This window comes from Somniosus microcephalus, chromosome 5 (genome assembly GCF_052327205.1).
Source record: "Somniosus microcephalus isolate GS21.2 chromosome 5, FLI_Smic_1.0, whole genome shotgun sequence".
NCBI lineage: Eukaryota > Metazoa > Chordata > Chondrichthyes > Squaliformes > Somniosidae > Somniosus > Somniosus microcephalus.
In genome coordinates this window covers 92,661,962-92,682,173 of record NC_140991.1, presented here as the reverse complement: position 1 = coordinate 92,682,173, position 20,212 = coordinate 92,661,962, and the positions used below count along the sequence as shown (strand labels likewise).

Genomic DNA, 20,212 nt, shown 5'->3' with positions numbered 1-20,212 from the left:
TGATGCCTTAGGAGCTTCTACATCCACCTGAGCAGGCAGAAGGGGCCTTAGTTCAATGTCTCATCTGAAACATGGCACCTCCAACAATACATCCTCAGTACTGTGTTACTTTAGCTTATTTTATGTGCTTAAATAGAGCCTGAACCCACTTCATTCAGACTCAGAGGAAAGAATGCTACCACTGAGCAAAACTGACACTGTGGGCATAATTTCCCAGATTCCACACCACCTGTACTGCCTGTGATTTTCTGATAAGCCGCTAGCTGTGTGAAAAGCCCACAGGTGACATGGGTGTTGTAAAATTTTTCCCTGTCAGGCAACTGATACTAGATTTAAAAGGCTTACTAACAGTGCTTTATTATATAAAGTACAAGAAAACAACTGATTCACAATGTGGAAATTGGATATTCACTTTACTTCTCCCATCAAAATGAATTCTATGAGGTTTACTGGGCTTATGTATGAATCACTTCTGCAGGTCACCTCAACCTTTGTCAATTTCATCCAAATATTTCACCACTATCAGTTAGAAGAACAGTGCACATTAGTACATGTCATGTTTCACTGTGCATCTTATCCAAAGCAAGTAGGAAAGTGCACCACACTGCATTTAGGTTACAATGCTGACTTAAAAATTAGTCTTTCAAAAAATTCTTCTATTTCTATGTTACTCCCCTATTTGTTTTGGTCATACTTACATAAAGGCTTTCCTACCTCCCTATACCAGTTTTCAAGAAAGATAATTTCACTTTCAGATGCTTATAGACTGGCATAATGTAAATGTTCTGATTGGGCTTTAACATCATGTTGTCTTCTGCAGCCACTTCAGGCTCCTCCTGCTCCTCATCGTAATCCTATGATGCACTTGATCTCTATAGTGAAGCCTCTTTTCAGGGTGAAGTTGTGCAGCATATGGTGCAAGAATCATTGATGTTTTGGCTTGGTGGCAGAACAACCCCAAGTTTATTCAGGCACTTGAAGTGCTGCTTCAACATGCTTCATAAGGCTGTGCTTGACTTGAGATTGAGAGGGGATCTCATCGAAACCTGTAAAATTCTGTCAGGCCTGGACAGACTAGATGCAGGAAGGATGTTTATGATGGCCGGGGAGTCCAGAACCAGGGGTCATAGTCTAAGGATAAGGGGTAAGCCATTTAGGACTGAAATGAGGAGGAATTTCTTCACCCAGAGAGTGGTGAACCTGTGGAATTCTCTGCCAGAGAGGGCGGTGGAGGCCAGTTCATTAAATATATTCAAGAAAGAGTTGGATATATTTCTTAAGGCTAAAGGGATCAAGGGATATGGGGAGAAGGCAGGGACAGGGTACTGAATTTGGATGATCAGCCATGATCTCATTGAATGGCGGAGCAGGCTCGAAGGGCCGAATGGCCTACTCCTGCTCCTATCTTCTATGTTTCTATGTTTCTATGTTTCTATGTAACAATACCACATATCGCAGGATCTCTTGTAAATCGTAGCCTCCACGGACACTGTTCTTCTGACAAATGCAAGTATATGTACCTCTATCTGTAGAGTCTGATATGGGGTACCAGCTGGTGGGTGCAGAGCACTTCTGGTGTAGATTGTCCTGCTGGCATTTCTCCATTAATCCTTCTGTTCTTCCTCCAAGATGCACACATACAGGGAATTCCTATGGGAAACTCACTGTGGCTCTATTGGAGCCTTTGTTAAATACAACAATTGCCACAAAGGCTCCTGAAAACCTAATTGCTAACAGGGAGAAAGAGCAGCCTCTCTGCAGGTTCATTACATCTGTTTGCTGGGCTCTTTAAATAAACTTCTATATACAGCTCAGTCCCTGGCAATCTTAGAGCCCATTTTATACAGACGGATAATGCATACAGCGCTATACTAGTGGAAATATCAAAAAATAATGTGGATGATGTCAATGAAATAATTTCAGCTTCATTTACATGTATCTGCCCACAAGCTGGTGTGAGTTTCCTGGAACCATTGAAATCAAGATTTCAAAATTATAGTGAAAATGGACAGAGATTCAGTGTGATGGATCTTTGCTTCATTTTCCAATCAGTGAAACCCACTTCAGCTTAAAAATTAGCCATTACTAATGAGAAAATCAACTCTGCTGTGTCTTTCCAGCATTTTACATTTTTTATTTCACAATTGGTCTCTTCATCCATTCAATTTCTATCATAGTTATGGCCCGTGGAGCAGTGTAGTACCACATCTTTTGGCAATGGCTATGGCACAAGACTACAAGGCATCTTTTCCTCTTCTGGGTTTACAAACACACAGGAAACACCCAACTCAATCCATTAAATTACAAACCTCAAATAAAACAAAAAAAGCCCATTTATTGAAAACATTTAAATATTTTAAAAATAAATAAAAAGTGGCAACTATTCCAGTATTTGATTATTTCCCAATCGCTCTTCAACTCAATGATAGTGGCACTTTGACAGCAACTGTAAAATTGCAGGCCCAGGCTACCCCTACCAGTCCAGATCTCATGCTACTTGCGTATCAAATTGAGAAACTGGCCCATTCTCCACACTTCTTTTACATGAAGTTGACTTACTACTGGAATTCAACCACACAAAGCCAACATTTTACTGGCACTGCACAATCACTGATTTACCTAATGTAATTGCCCTCTTCACCCTAACTGAATAATTGCAGAATAAATTCTCCAAAAATTTTCAAACTTATAATTAAAATTTGACTCTGAACCAAAAAGTAAATCAAAGAACTGTGATATAAATAGGGCAGTACTACAAGGTATAGACTTGCAGACCCAACCTTCTTTGATCTCACAAAGGCCTTCGACACTGTCAACCGTGAGGGATTATGGAGTGTCCTCCTCAAATTCGGCTGCCCTCAAAAGTTTGTCACTATTCTCCGCCTGCTTCACGACAACATGCAAGCCGTGATCCTGACCAACAGTTCCACCACAGACCCAATTCATGTACGAACCGGGGTCAAGCAAGGCTGTGTCATCGCACCAACGCTCTTCTCAATCTTCCTTGCTGCAATGCTCCATCTCACCCTCAGTAAGCTCCCCACTGGAGTGGAGCTAATTTACAGAACAAACGGGAAACTGTTCAACCTCCGTCGCCTCCAGTCCAGATCCAAGGTCGTCCCATCCTCTGTCATCGAATTACAGTATGCAGACGATGCTTGCGTCTGCGCTCACTCGGAGGTCGAACTCCAAACCATTGTAAACACCTTCACCGAAGCATACGAGAGCATGGGCCTTACACTAAACATCCGTAAGACAAAGGTCCTCTACCAACCTGCCCCCGCCACACAGTGCTGCCCCCCCCGATTATCAAAATCCACGACAAGGCCTTGGACAACGTGGACCACTTTCCATACCTCGGGAGCCTACTGTCAACAAGGGCAGACGTCGATGACGAAGTCCAACACAGCCTTCGGTGTGTCAGTGCAGCCTTCGGTCGCCTGAGGAAGAGAGTGTTTGAAGACCAGGACCTCAAACCCGGCACTAAGCTCATGGTCTACAGGGCAGCAGTGATACCTGCCCTGCTGTATGCCTCAGAGACATGGACCATGTACAGCAGGCACCTCAAAGCACTGGAGAGGTACCACCAACGCTGCCTCCGCAAGATCCTGCAAATCCATTGTCAGGATAGGCGCACCAATGTCAGAGTTCTTGCTCAGGCCAACATCCCCAGCATCAAAGCTCTGACCACGCTTAATCAGCTCCGATGGACGGGTCACATTGTCCGCATGCCCGATACGAGACTCCCAAAACAAGCGCTCTACTCGGAGCTCCGGCACGGCAAGAGAGCCCCAGGTGGGCAGAGGAAATGCTTCAAGGACACCCTCAAAGCCTCCTTGAAAAAGTGTAACATCCCCACCGACACCTGGGACTCACTGGCCCAAGACCCCACAAAGTGGAGGAGAAGCATCCGGGAAGGTGCCGAACACCTCGAGTCTCTTCGCCGGGAGCAAGCGGAAGCCAAGCGCAGGCAGCGCAAGGAGCGCACGTCAACCCAAGCACCCCACCCACCTGCCCCTTCAACCACAGTCTGCCCCACCTGTGACAGAGACTGTAGGTCCCGCATTGGACTCATCAGTCACCTGAGAACTCATTTTTAATGTGGAAGCAAATCATCCTCGGTTCCGAGGGACTGCCTAAGAAGAAGAAGAAGACTTGCAGACCTAACCACGAGGGTAGACTTGAAGTTTTGTTGCTTCCTTCCATATAAAGCCCGTATCACCTATAAGCCATTCTGCATATAGTGCATTAGCACTTCCAATTTGGTCATTAGTTCCTGCTAATGTCTTTCTATGGGCCCCTGATGGATGCTTGAGTGTGGATGTTGGGTGTGAACAAAATCAACTGTTTAGCCCTGCAGTTGAAATGCTTGCCAATGTTTAACAAGTAGGATCACAGCGATGATTGCTATTTGATTAAGGAAGCAGCAGCTGTCCCTGCCAATCCCAATGTGTGTGGAACTATACCAGAACATGACCTTTAGGAATGGAGACAAGGGAGGAAAAAAAAGGTAACATTGGAGGAGGAAAAAAACTGACTTCTATTACAGTAAAAATATATATTTATCTAGTTCACTGATACCACTTTCAATTTTATAAAGCTTAAAGGTAAGACTGAATATTGATTTGAAATAAACTTTACATACCAATGAATTGAAAATTAAATATATGACTCAGTGGTGTCTTTGACGGTTTGAGACTGTGACAGGCTGAATTCCAGTGGTGCACCTCACACTGCAAGTCCTGGACGGCATCTTCCAGCTGTTTCTGCAAATGTTTCTCAAACTCAGTAATCTCATTATTGTTGCATTTAGTTGTGTAGAAATCTGCTTCCAGGCGGACACTTTTTTTTGGGTTGTGATACACTTAAAAACAAATGAGCAACAACAAACATATTACAAGACTGCAACCTGACTGATCATGGCACAAACACTAAACTAAATTATAATAACCGAATTGATAGAAGGTGCACCTTAACAAAGATTGCCATCCCTCTAAGCAACATTAGAGTTTATTACCCTGGAAGGCCATAGAAAGAGAAAGACTTGCATTTATATAGTGCCTTTCATGACCTCAGGACATCCCAAAGCACTTTAGAGCCAGTTAAGTACTTTTGAAGTGTAGTCACTGTTGTAATGTAGAAATTGCGGCAGCCAATTTGCGCACAGCAAGCTTCCACAAACAGCAATGTGATAATGACCAGATAATCTGTTTTAGGTGTTGGTTGAGGGATAAATATTGGCCAGGACACCGGGGATAACTCTCCTGCTCTTCTTCGACATAGAACCATGGGATCTTTTACATCCACCTGAGACAGCAGACAGGGCCTCGGTTTAACGTCTCATCCAAAAGATGCACTTCTGACTGAGGGAGTGCTACACTAGATTTTTGTGCTCAAGTCTCTGGAGTGGGGCTTGAACCCACAAACTTCTGACTAGGAGGCTAGAGTTCTACCAACTGAGCCACAGCTGACATAGACTTTTGGAGTTTTTCTTTCTTTTTAAAATGTACCATTGGTTCTCCCATGGGGCTGCCCACTGGCTGTGTGGGGAATGTGGGCAGAAGTGGAGTGTGGGCGCCCATGATGATGCCTCGGGTGAACATGGGTGCTGACTGTGAAGCTTGTATCGTGTGGGTGGGAGGGCTATGTGTTGGGGAGGTGCACAGAGTTACAAAACAAAGAAAATTAAATAACAAGAAAGTTAAACCCAGGAGTGGGGCATAGGCAGAAGCAATGCCACCAGTATGGGCAATGGTTCCTTAAATCATGTGGCAGAATGTACCATGGCTGTTGTTTCTTCAATAATTTTTTTTTGCTGTAGAATGATTCGACAGATTTTTTTTGGTGGAATATGATTTAGGAGAAAATTAAAGTTGGAGGGAAAGATTTGACGAATAACAAAAATAGAAAATAACCAATGAGAAAGGAGAAAAGCAGACTTAACAAACTGAAGAAAAAATTTCAGATACAGATTGAACAGTTAAGAAATTTTATAATAAAGATACATTAATGGAGCACACTCTAAAGGGCAAAAAAAAATTAGCAAACTTTTTTCTTCCAATTTGCTCACCTCCTCTTAAGAAGGTCCTGACTCATACCAGGGTAAAGTTACCCTCAGTGCCTTGTCCAAGTGGCAATCTTCATATGTGATCCTGCAGTGTCAACGGGCTATTTGACAGTGAGCAACATCACAGTCAAGCCCAAACTTGTTTTTACCCAATATCCACATACACACACTTTCTAGCAGGGGTCTTTAGGCAGTAATCAGGACTAGGAACATGGGCAGCATTTGCTTTGCGGGTGCCCCGTGCAAAAGTTTGGTTTGGGGCCCCTACACCGTGTGACGCATGTACATTTGCATGCACAGTCTCAGGGGCCAGCCACACCAACAGACACACTGGGCTGGATTTTGATACTGGAGGCGTGTAGGAGGCGGGACTACAACTTTTGGGGTTGTAGTCCCGCCTCCATCGAGTTGTGGCCAACCCACACGACTTTCACTTGATTGACCTTGTTGAGCCCGCCCAGCGGGCTCAGCAGGCCAATTAAGGGCCACCCGGCAACAGGTGACATCACAGATTGACATTTCATCTGTCAAGAGCTTTTGACAGATGAAATATCAGCGTTTGACAGTTCTTTGAAGCTGTCAATCACTGACAATCTGTACTCTAAGTTAATTCCTTCCTCTCAGGCTGATTTAGAGATCTCTCCAGAACAGAAAGCTGAATGCTGTCACTTTTGAAAGCTCGCGGCCATTCTGCTTTCTGTGCCGGTGAGATGAGGGACTCCCGAGACCTGAAGGAAGGAAGTAAAGGTAAGTAAAACTTCTTTAAACACTTTACACACACCAAACACACTTACCTCTGCACTCATGCACCCATCACTCACCTGAACACCGGACATCTTGAACCCTCCAAGCCCTTCAGCCCGCCTCGCTAACTTGGCGTGGTTTGGAGCCGTCGGGAATCCCACACTTCAGGAATAAAAATAGGGATTAGGCTAAAAACTGCCTGTTAACTACCTGTTAACAGGCAGTTAATTGGCACTAATCCCCTTCCCGCCTCGGGGAGGCGGCTCCCAGCACAGGTCGGGTATCCGCCTCCTTTGAAACTGGCATGGAGGTGGGTTGGGGGCAGGATGGGTTCGTGCCCCCCGATTTCGAGATTTTAACCCCCCACACGCCTCCAATCCCGCCTCCACGGGCCAATGAAAATCCTGCCCACTGTCACTGAGAAACATCCATTAACACTGACACAATCAGTGCTGAGCAACACACTTACCAGAGGACAAGTGGTACAGAATGAGCATGCAACTCACACACATCCACAAAGGAAAACAATCTCACAATCCAGCACACACTCGGTCAATGGATGGAAACCAGGACAATACTGCCCTTTGTCACTATTTAATACATTTCTCCCAATACAAAACAGCAGTAGCCAGGCAACAGTATAAAAACTACTGGGAAACACTGGCATCTAAACATACCTCAGTGTAGACACATCCATTTGACACCTTTACAGGCAGGTCAGTTCATGAGAAAACATAGACTGCAAAACATTCACTAAACAACAGTTGGAAAGACACTTTTATGTCTGACACTGGACCCATTCCTTCCATTGTAGCTTCTAATTAAAATGTGTCCAGAAAGTGATTAATATATTGGATTGAATATCAGAAATATTCAGCATAGCTAGGTTCAGCTGACCTGTAAAACATTGGGTTAAAAGCTTCACTTTCATCCACATAAATAGCAAGGGGCAGAATGAAAGAGAATGCAAGTGATTCAACTGCGCTCAGTAAAATGACAAGCCTTTTCACTGCAGCCGATGAGGTGGAACATAAGGGAATGGGTTATGACAATGGGACCTGTTGTGTATGTACCTTTAAGGGAATAACTGGTCTCAGACTGCAGTACTGGCAGTGACCACCCCTGTATAAAAGGCGCTAGCAGCCTTCTGTAGTTTCAGTTTCCAGAGTGTCTCCATTCAGTAAAGACTTGTTAAACCAACTCCTGCATTCCATGTCTCCATTAACACACGGATTTAATACTGGCGACGAGTAAGAAATGAACTTACCTGCAACTCGGCAGCACCTCAGACGACGTTATTGAAGGTCGAAGCCAGAAGAAAGAAAAAAAATATAATCCAAAGAAACTCGAGAAACGGGCGTCGACCGTGGGCAACCGCCCTCCAAATCATCGGATTGAAAACTTGCAGGAGAGACTGTCAAGAGCCAGGCTTGGTTCCCCAGTCTGTGGTTTCCCAGCTAATCGGGCTGCTGGCAGGTAGTGCACTGATCCTTCCTGGGCTGCGGCGGGCTAGAGCTCGATTGGGTGGCTCTGCAACGGGGCCGGGCAGCGAGTCGGGAAGCAAAGAGAGAGAGAGAGGGTGGAGCACACAGGGCGCGGCCGGTGCTTCGCAGCCGGGCAGCGTTCGGACCTAAGTAGAGGGAGGGAAGTGTCCCAGAGGGTCTGCTCCACGACGGGAACGGTTAAAAATAAAAATACCGCGGAGAGCGGCATTGACAGCAGCGGCGGGAAAGCGCGGGAGGCGCCATCTTAACTCGGCGGGGAAGAAGGAAAAGCGCGGGAGGCGCCATTTTGATCCATCGGGGACGAAGGAAAAGCGCGGGAGACGCCATCTTAGATTTTCAAGATGCCAAAGACTGGCGATATCACTGCCTTCGATAATGCAATAGAAGACTGGACCACGTATGTGGAAAGAGTCGAGGTATATTGCGAGGCAAATGAAATAGCCGAGGAGAAAAAGGCATCGGTATTGCTAAATTTAATGGGCGCAAGAATGTACAGCCTATTGCAGGACCTGATTACTCCAGCCAAACCGAAGGCGAAGCGTTTTAACGAAATTGTTGCTATCCTACAGGAACACTTAAATCCTACACCGCTACTGATAACAGAAAGATTTAAATTCCACAGGAGAAATCAGCATAAAAATGAGAGCAATGCTGATTACTTTACGGAACTACGCAAGCTATCAAAGCACTGCCAGTTCGGAGCAGGACTGGCAGATACCTTACGGGACAAATTTGTCTGTGGACTCCTGAGTGAAGGAACCCAGAAGAGGTTACTCTGAGAAAGAGCTGACGCTAGATAAGGCTTTCAGCGTGGCAGTATCGTACGAAGCAGCAGCAAGGGGAGCTGCGGAAATACAACAAAAGCCACAGGAATACGGCACCCACGAAATGACACGGGGATTTGCAAAATGTTATCACTGCGGCAGAACAAACCATGACCAGAAGGACTGCTGGTCCAAGGACAAAATATGCAGGCAATGCGGAAAGATGGGACACATTGCACGAGTTTGCAGGTCTGAGAAGAAGACCAACGACAACAAAAAGGCGACTAAGGAACCGTACAGGAAAGTACAAAAGATGACAGACAGTAGTTCCGAAGACCAGATGAGCGATAGTGAATCCGGGAACAAGAGACTAAGCTGTCTCAAACTTCACAACGCAATCGCAAAAGAGGATCACCGAACCATTTGGGTCACCCTCACGATAGTAGGGTCCCAAGTCAAAATGGAATTGGATACAGGATCAGCTCTAACCGTCATGAATCGACGAGACTACGAGCGGCTATTCTCACACATACCCTTGAGAGAGACATCCATTGTCTTGAGGACGTATACGGGGCAAAAAGTATACCCCAGAGGAAAAATAAGGGTGCCTGTCGAATACAACGGCAAGAAAATACGGAAATTGTATCTCTACATTCTGCAAGATGGTGGACCACCGTTATTGGGACGTGAATGGATCAGAAAGACGGTGGCTGGTAAAAAGGATGACGACGTCACTCCTGGACGATTGTCAACAATCTTAGCTGACGCCAAAGAGGTATTTCAACAAGAATTGGGCACTCTTAAAGGCGTAACCGCCCCGATAAAAATAGAAGAGAATGCAATTCCCAAGTTTTTCAAAGCAAGACCGGTACCATATGCAATTCGCCTAGCCGTCGAGGCAGAGCTGGAGCATCTGGAGAATGCAGGCGTATTGTCTAAGGTAGACTGGAGCGAGTGGGCGACACCCATCGTTCCTGTCATGAAGAAAACGTTAAACAATAAGTCTGAGGAGCCAAGGAAGGTTCGCATCTGTGGGGACCTGAAGGTGACGGTGAACCCAGTCCTTCACACAGTACAATATCCTCTTCCAAGGATAGAAGACATCTTCGCCTCACTATCTGGAGAGAAGCGTTTTACAAAAATTGACCTAGCACAAGCATATTTACAGATGGAGGTTGAAGAATCCTCTCGGAAGTATCTCACGATAAACACTCACAAAGGTCTTTACCAGTATCACCGATTGGTATTCGGAGTAGCATCGGCTCCGGCGATATGGCAAAGAGCGATGGAACAAGTCCTGCAAGGGATTCCGGGGACTCAGTGTTACTTGGACGACATCCTAGTGACAGGTGAAGATGACAGTGAACACCTTAACAACCTAGAACAGGTGCTCACTAGATTACGGGAACATGGGCTACGAGCCAACCGCCCCAAGTGCAAGTTTTTTAAGAAACAGATATCGTATTGTGGCCACGTGATTGATGAAGAGGGGTTACATAAGTCCCCTGACAAAATTGAAGCGGTTGTTAAGGCCCCAGCGCCTGAAAATGTGTCGCAACTGAGGTCATTCCTCGGATTGGTGAATTACTACCATAAGTTTTTACCGAATTTGTCCACAATTCTGCACCCACTGAACGCCCTACTACGAACGGGAGTAGCATGGAAATGGAGCAATGACTGTAAGCGGACCTTTCAGAAGAGTAAGGACTTAATCACTTCAAGAGAAGTATTGGCTCACTACAACCCATCACTACCGATAAGACTGGCGTGTGATGCGTCTCCCTACGGTATTGGGGCGGCACTGTCACATAAATTCCTTGATGTTTAGAGAGGCCGATAGCTTTTGCGTCACGCTCGTTAACTTCAGCCGAGCGTAACTACGCCCAGATTGACAGAGAGGCCCTCAGCCTAGTGTGGGGGGTGAAGAAGTTCAATCACTACCTGCACGGTCAAAAATTTACTCTAATAACTGATCATCAACCTCTTGTCTCCATTTTCAACCCTCAGAAGGGCGTACCGATAATGACAGCACAACGGCTACAGAGGTGGTCCCTTTTCCTAGGGGCACACCAATATGACATCAAGTACAAAGGAACTAAACAGCATGGGAATGCTGATGGATTGTCGCGCCTACCGTTGCTGATGGTGGAAGAAGAACTTGCATTGGATCCAATGGAGATATTCCACTCGACCATAGTCGAATGTCTCCCTGTGATGAATGCAAACATAGAAAAGGAAACACGAAATGACCCGACACTATCCTGGGTCTATGATTTAACGGTGAAGGGATGGCCAGCACATGGCGAACCACTGCTGCCAGCATTCTCGTCGAGAAGAGAGCAGCTGTCAGTGTGCAGAGGAACCTTGATGTGTGGATCCAGAGTAGTGATTCCACCCAAATTGAAGGATAGAGTGCTCATTGAGCTTCATGAGGGTCATCTGGGAGGGGTAAAAATGAAGAACTTAGCTAGAGCGTTTGTGTGGTGGCCGGGAATTGATAGAGAAATCGAAGAGATGACCAAGAGCTGTACAGGATGCCAGAAGGTCCAAAACGCCCCACCACAAGCCCCTCTACATCCATGGAAGTGGCCCTCATCTCCATGGCAAAGGGTGCACATTGATTTTGCTGGTCCCTTCATGGACTTGATGTTTTTAATTGCGGTGGATGCACATTCAAAGTGGCCAGAGGTAATAAAAATGTCCTCAACCACCACAGAAAAATCTATCACAGTCTTACGAACCATATTCGCCAGGAATGGGCTGCCTGAACAGATTTGCTCTGACAATGGACCACAGTTTGTGTCTGAAGAGTTCCAGAGGTTCTTAAAGAACAATGGTGTTAAGCATTACACATCCGCCCCATATCATCCAGCCACTAATGGATTGGCCGAGAGGTTTGTTCAAACATTCAAGAAGGCTATCAAGGCAATGTGTAATGAAGATATACCTCTACAACACAAGGTGGACAACTTCTTGTTTGCCTACTGGAATGCGACACATGCGGTTACCAACCAAACTCCTGCCATGATGTTCTTCAATCGAAGACTACGATGCCGCTTGGATTTGGTTAAGCCGAACATCAGAAGAGATGTGGAGAACAGGCAGTTTCAGAATATGAATGAAAGGCCGACCAGGAGTTTTAAGATAGGTCAACCACTTTTGACCCGGGACTACCGCACAGAGAAATGGCAGCCAGGAACGATCTGTACACGGCAAGGACCTCTCATGTATACCGTGGACGTTGGAGAGAGCATTGTAAGACGCCATGCTGACCAGATTCTTGAGTCACTGGAAAACGTCAACTCCACACCACGATCTGATACACCTGGCGATGAAACCGACGTACCAATTGCATCTACCGCAGAATTGGTGATATTGGAAGATGAACCAAACAACGACATTGATCCCAGCTCAACTTTACCAGAAGAACCTGATACCCCAAAGAGGCGTTATCCAGACAGAATCAGGAAGCCTCCTCAAAGACTGAACTTATAATTGCTTAACCTCAACCAATGTATCTAGCAACCGTAATTGTAATTGTAATTAGTTATCATTTAGTTGTTAAATGAATGTTATGTACTGTTTATCTAAAAGGGGAGGAATTGTTGTGTATGTACCTTTAAGGGAATAACTGGTCTCAGACTGCAGTACCGGCAGTGACCACCCCTGTATAAAAGGCGCTAGCAGCCTTCTGTAGTTTCAGTTTCCAGAGTGTCTCCATTCAGTAAAGACTTGTTAAACCAACTCCTGCATTCCGTGTCTCCATTAACACATGGATTTAATAGGACTGATGCGCCTCAATAATTCCGAGACTCGATGTTAGCGAAACAAAACAAGGCTTTTATTAACTTAGAAAGTAACACGTAAGAGAGAGAGGTATCTTCCTTCTGGAGACTGAGGCCAGACTGAGCTAGCTTACAAAAGGGGCCAGGTATGGGCGGAGCCCTACACACACAGCACATTCCAGCACATTCCAATAAACAATACAATGAGGACTGGGGGAAGGGAGATGACACTGAAACCGACCACAGTCACAGGCAGTGATGAATGGAATATTTCATCACATTCACCCCTTCTATAGATTTAGTCTGTTCGGGGGTTTGATAGTCCTCTGCGACCGAAGTGGCTGTTGTGGTGCCGCGGGTGTCGGCTGGGTGTCCCCGGTAGTCTCCTGGGTCTCTGCCGGGGGTGCCGCCAGGGTTGTTGAAGGGGTAGTTGGTGGGGGTGCCGTTGGTCGATGTTCTTCCGGGGGTGATGAAAGAGTAGTGGGTGGGTAAGAGTTGCTGTGATCGTTGTTGCTGCTATTGCCGTGGTTGTTGTCGATGCCGGCTGGGGCGACGTCTTTTATGGACACGGTGTCCTCCCTTCCGTCGGCGTGCCGGACATATGCGTATTGGGGGTTGGCGTGGAGTAGGTGTACTGGCTCCACGAGAGGGTCCGTCTTGTGGCCCCTCACATGCCTTCGCACGAGTACCGGACCTGGGGTGGAGAGCCATGACGGCATGGATACGCCTGAGGTGGATTTCTGGGGAAAGACAAACATTCGTTCATGAGGCGTGGCATTAGTGGCCGTACACAATAGCGACCGTATCGAATGGAGCACATCCGAGAGGACTTCCTGCCAGCGGGAGATAGGGAGGCCCTTGGTCCTTAGAGCTAGAGTGACTGCTTTCCATACTGTCCCGTTCTCTCGCTCCACTTGGCCGTTACCCCGGGGGTTGTAGCTGGTGGTACGGCTCGTGGCGATCCCCTTGGACAGCATGTACTGGCGTAGCTCTTCACTCATGAAGGACGCCCCCCTATCCGTATGGATGTAGCTCGGCATACCGAACAGGCAGAACAGGCTGTTGAGGCATTTAATGACCATGGCGCTGGTCATGTCTGGGCAGGGGAAGGCGAATGGGAACCGGGAGTATTCGTCCACAATGTTCAGGAAGTAAACATTGCGGTCGACGGACGGGAGGGGGCCCTTGAAATCTAAGCTGAGCCGCTCAAAGGGCCGTGTAGCTTTGATTAAGTGGGCTCTATCTGGGCGGTAGAACCGAGGCTTGCACTCAGCGCAAGTGCGGCAGTTCCTGGTCAGAGACCGAACTTCCTCAATCGAGTAGGGTAAGTTACGGGACTTTATGAAGTGGAACAGCCGCGTGACCCCTGGGTGGCAGAGGTCGTTGTGGAGGGTCTGTAGCCGATCCCCGGTGGCGCTGGCACACATCCCTCGTGAGAGGGTGTCAGGGGATTCGTTAAGGGCCCCTGGCCGGTAAATGATGTCGTACTCGAAGGTGGAGAGCTCGATCCGCCACCTAAGAATCTTATCATTTTTAATCCTCCCCCTCTGTTTATTATTGAACATAAACGCTACCGACCGCTGGTCGGTAAGTAGGGTGAAGCGTTTGCCGGCTAGGTAGTGGCGCCAGTGGCGCACTGCCTCCACGATGGCTTGGGCCTCCTTTTCCACGGAGGAGTGTCTGATCTCGGGCCCTTGGAGGGTCCTCGAGAAGAAAGCTACGGGCCGCCCCGCCTGGTTGAGGGTGGCCGCCAAGGCGAAGTCAGACGCATCACTTTCCACTTGAAATGGAGTGTTCTCGTCCACTGCCTGTAGCGTGGCCCGCTCAATATCCTGCTTAATGCTTTTGAAGGCGGCGTGGGCCTCAGCAGAGAGTGGAAAAGAGGATGCTTTCAAGAGGGGGCGGGCTTTGTCGGAGTAGTTGGGGACCCATTGGGAATAATAAGAAAATAACCCCAGGCACCTTTTCAGGGCTTTGGGAGTGTTGGGCAGGGGCAGCTCCCGTAGGGGGCGCAATCGGTCGGGGTCTGGTCCAATTTCCCCATTCTCCACCACGCTGCCTAGTATGCAGAGGCGCGTGGTGTTGAAAACGCACTTGTCCTCGTTGTAGGTGAGGTTGAGTTTTTGTGCGGTTTCCAGGAACCTCTCGAGGTTCGAGTCGTGATCCTGCTGATTGTGGCCGCAGATGGTGACGTTGTCGAGGTAGGGGAAGGTTGCCTGCAAGTGGTGGTCATCGACCATGCGGTCCATCTCCCTCTGAAAAACCGAGACCCCATTCGTCACCCCAAAGGGGACTCTGAGGAATTGGTAGAGGCGTCCGTTCGCCTCGAAGGCGGTGTACGGGCGGTCCTCTGGTCTGATAGGGAGCTGGTGGTACGCTGACTTGAGGTCGATGGTGGAGAACACCCGGTATTGGGCGATTTGGTTCACCATTTCTGATATGCGGGGTAGCGGGTAGGCGTCTAGTTGGGTGTACCTGTTAATCGTTTGACTATAGTCGATCACCATCCGTTTCTTCTCGCTACCCCTTACCACTACCACTTGGGCGCGCCACGGGCTGTTGCTGCGTTCAATAATGCGCTCTTTCAGGAGCCTGTCTACCTCGGTCGCGATAAACCGCCTGTCCTCCCAGCTGTACCTCCTGCTTTTGGTCGCTATTGGCCGGCAGTTAGGGGTAAGGTTCGCGAATAGCGAAGGCGGCTTTACCTTCAGGGTAGCCAGACCGCACACTGTGAGGGGCGGCTGGGACCCACCGTACTTGAGCGTGATGCTTTGGTGGTTGCACTGGAAATCCAGGCCCAAGATCACGCTCGCACATAGGTTCTTCATGATTAATACTTTAAAATTATCGTATACAGTTCCGTTAACGCCCAATTGTACCGTGCAGTAACCCAGAATGGTCGATGTCTGGGTTTTATCAGCCATAGAGATGGTACCCTGAGCAGGGACCACCTTTAGGGAGAGTTGTTGTGCCAGTTCAGGGTGGATAAAACTCTCCGTGCTTCCACTGTCAATTAAACATTTAACCCGGCACCCGTTTACCTCGATGTCCACCATTGATTTGGATAGCGGGTGCGGCCTGGTCTGGTCCACTGTGACCGATGCCACTGTAGGGCCCTGATCGATACAAGATGGCGTCCACGCTGTCTGCTCATAAGATGGCGGACCCCACGAGGTCGGGCAAGATGGCGTCCAAGATGGCTGCTCCCACGGCGCACACGCGGCGGTGGCGGGTTTTCCGGCGGTTGGTTTTCCGGCGGGGTTCCCTCTGCACACCTTCCCGAAGTGCCCCTTCTTACCGCACTTAAAGCAGGTGGTGCCTTTCGCCGGGCACAGGTTTCTGGTGTGTTTTGGCTGCCCGCAGAAGTAGCAGTTGGGTCCCTGACGCGTCGCGGCTGTCGTAGGGCTTCTGGGGGGAGAGCGGGGCCCCGCCGGTGTCAGGCTGCCGGGCGGGGAAGATGCCTTCCAAGATGGCGGCGCCCTCGGTGCACACGTGGCGGCGTGGACGGCGCAGGCTGAAGAGTAGGCGTCCGAGTTTCTCTGGGCCACATCCAGGGATCGCGCGGTGTCCGCAGCCTGTTTCAGGTCCAACCCCGTTTTTTCCAGCAGTCTTTGCCGGATGTAAGTGGAGCTGAGGCCTGTGATAAAGGCATCGCGAACAAGCTCGTCAGTGTACACTGCGGCTTTTGCATCTCGGCACTTGCAGTCTTTGCCAAACATTTTCAGGGTGCTTAGGAACTCCTCCACCGATTCCCCAGGTCGCTGTGCCCGAGTAGCGAGCAGATGCCTAGCATACACCTCATTCGTAGGCTGCTGGTAATGCGCCTTTAAGATGTCGCAGGTGGCCAGGTACGTATCGGCGTCTTGGATGAGGGGGTAAACCCGGTGGCTTACCCAATTCCGCAGAATTCCGAGTCTCATCCTCGCAGCGTCCGTAGCGTCTTTGACGGCTGCGGAATTGTCCAGGAAGAATTCCATACACTCAAACCAGTGTCCGAAGCGTGCTGATGCGTCCGGAGCATGTTGATCCAAATCCAAACGTTCGGGTTTCAGGAGTTGATCCATAGTGTTGAAAAGTAAGTTAATAAAATTGATGCGCCTCAATAATTCCGAGACTCGATGTTAGCGAAACAAAACAAGGCTTTTATTAACTTAGAAAGTAACACGTAAGAGAGAGAGGTATCTTCCTTCTGGAGACTGAGGCCAGACTGAGCTAGCTTACAAAAGGGGCCAGGTATGGGCGGAGCCCTACACACACAGCACATTCCAGCACATTCCAATAAACAATACAATGAGGACTGGGGGAAGGGAGATGACACTGAAACCGACCACAGTCACAGGCAGTGATGAATGGAATATTTCATCACAAGGACCAATAAGATATTTGTCTGGTAACTGAGTTAGAGATGCTTCTGGTCTCTATAATATTGAACTCTTTAAAAGATTACAGAGATAGATAAAGAGTGGAGGTACATTCCCTTCATGACCCTTAATAAGTCATTGCAACTAAGACCACTGTGTGAGCCTGACTCATGGCTCTTTCAACACAACAGCCGGGGTTTTCCCGTTTCCCACCTGCACGGTGCGGGGGGACCCGGAATTCTGGGTTTCCCCGCACGCTGTGGAGTTTTGACCGGCTGGCTTCCAGTCGGGTAAGGAATGCAGGCTGGACACCACAGCAACAGGTAAGCGCTGGGTCCAGGTGGGGTGGGGGGTGCGGGGGAGCTCCAAGCCCGGGAGGAGGTCAAGCCCATGGGGGGGGGGCCATCCCTGGGAGGGGTACGAACCCCCGGGGGGTGGGGTACGATCCCTGGGTGGGTCTGATTCCTGTCCCAGGGGGTGAGTCCGATCCATGTACCTGGGGTTGGGGGGGTGGGGGTTAGTTGCGATCCCCGGGGGCTCTGATCCTCGACCCTGGGGGTGCGGGCTGCTAGTGGGAGAGCTTGGGGGGCCAGGAGGAAGCACTCCTGCTCCTCCTAGACCATAAGGATTGATCCCAGAGGCTGTGGCTGCCTTGTTGCAGCTGCCGGAAATCCCGAGCCCCAGGATCCCCAGCCGCCTGCAGTTAAACCTGCAAAGCAGGTTAAAGTAGAGGCTTCAGGCCTCGTTATCATATTTAAAAGGCCAACCCGCCTCCTGGCAGCAGGTTGGCTGCCCGCCCCCCGTCCCGCCTGAGTATAAGGTGAAAGTGGGCGGGTTGGAGGTGGGTTGGATTTTTCCAACTTTCACTTTCCCCATCCTCCAACCCACCCATTTTTTCCTGTGAAAATCCCCCCCGCCATGACTACCCCGAAAGCCTGTCAAAATGCTGCTCCACAGACTGTGTCTTGGAAATCTCAATATGGAATGTTTTGCATTGCAGCATCCTTTGGAGGATAGACAGCTCAATTCTGTATGGGTCGGTGTCTTTATTTAAGGCGTGCTTTACAGAAGAGTCAGCGGAGTGGTACTTAACCTTGTTTTGTGTTAAAAAGCCACAGGTTTAATGGATATTAAACTGGTCACTGTGCTGATGTGTGGAGTTGCATCCACCATGCACAGAATGACTGACCAAGGTTTCAGGCAATGGTGAAAAGGTGTAGGTGGCTAGAAATGGCAGATGGTGGCAATAACAGGAATGATTGGGACTCCAGTGGTGGCAGGAAGAGCCTGTAAATTATTGTTTAAATATCTTCAAATTAAAAAAAAACTTACTGGATGGCTTGAACACTGGCTATCTAGACCAGGGATATACCTGGGAGGCCTCAGGAGAATCAGAAGCAGGAATAGGCCATATGGTCCCTCAAGCCATTCAATAAGATTATGGCTGATCTTCGACCTCAACACTTTCCCACCCGATCTCCATATCCCTCGATTCCCCATGAGCCCAAAAATCTATCTATCTCAGCCTTGAATATACTCAACGATTCAGCATCCATAGCCCTTTGGGGTAGAGAATTCCAAAGGTTCATAGCCCTCTGAGTGAAGAAATTCCTCCTCATCTGATTCTTAAATGGCCTACCCCTTATCCTGAGACTATGCCCCCTAGTTCTAGACTCTCCAGCCAGGGGAAACAACCTCTCAGCGTCGACCCGGTCAATCCCCCTCAGAATCTTATGTTTCAATGAGATCACCTCTCATTCTTCTAAACTCCAGAGAGTATAGGCCCAATCTACTCAATCTCTCCTCATAGGACAACCCTCTCATCCCAGGAATCAATCTAGTGAACTGTCTCTAAGGCAAGTATATCCTTCCTCAGATAAGGAGACCAAAACTGTGCACAGTACTCCAGGTGTGGTCTCACAAAAGCCTTGTACAATTGTAGCAAGACTTCCTTACTCTTGTACTCCAAACCCCTTGCAATAAAGGCTAACATACCATTTGCTTTCCTAATTGCTTGCTGTACCTGCATGCTAACAATCTGTGTTTCGTGTACAAGGACACCTAAATCTCTCTCAACACCAACATTTAATAGTTTCTCACCATTTAAAAAATATTCTGTATTTCTATTCTTCCTAGCAAAGTGAATAACCTCACATTTCCCCACATTATACTCCATCTACCACCTTATTGCCCACTCACTTAACCTGTCTATATCCCTTTGCAGGCTCTTTGTGTCCTCCTCACAGCTTACTTTCACACCTAGCTTTGTATCGTCAGCAAACGTGGATACTTTACACTTGATCCCTTCCACCTAGGTCATTAATATAAGCTGTAAATAGCTGAGACCCAAGCACTGATCCTTGTGGCACCCCACTAGTTACAGCCAGCCAACCTGAAAAAATGAACCGTTTATCCTTACTCTCTGTTTTCTGACCGTTAACTAATCCTCTATCCATGCTAATATATTACTCCCAACCCCACGTGCCCTTATCTTGCATAACAACCTTTTTTGTGGCACCTTATCAAATGCCTTTTGGAAATCCAAAAATACTACATCCACTGGTTCCCCTTTATCTACCCTGCTAGTTACATCCTCAAAAAACTCTAATAAGAACATGAGAACATAAGAATTATGAGCAGGAGTAGGCCATACGGCCCCTCGAGTTTGCTCCGCCATTCAATAAGATCATGGCTGATCTTCGACATCAACTCCACTTTCCCACCCAATCTCCATATCCCTTGATTCCCCTAGAGTTCAAAAATCTATCTTTCTCAGCCTTGAATATTAATTGCTTGAATAATAAATTTGTTAAACACGATTTCCCTTTCATAAAACCATGTTGACTCTGCCTAATCACACTATGATTTTCTAACTGCCCTGTTACCACTTCCTTAATAATGGATTCCAGCATTTTCCCAACACCTGATGTCAGGCTAACTGGCCTGTAGTTCCCTGTTTTCTCTCTGCCTCCTTTCTTAAATAGCA

General features: G+C 47.9%; 1 protein-coding gene across 1 annotated transcript in view; it reads right to left on the bottom strand.

Moving 5' to 3' along the window:
• Nucleotides 1-20,212, bottom strand: part of LOC147117204 (zona pellucida-binding protein 2-like) — a 147,068-nt gene that overhangs the window by 76,843 nt on the left and 50,013 nt on the right. The window contains exon 5 of the mRNA XM_085987991.1: nt 4,646-4,864. Coding sequence (XP_085844117.1) covers nt 4,646-4,864 — 219 coding nt within the window. The remainder of the gene's footprint in view (nt 1-4,645; nt 4,865-20,212) is intronic.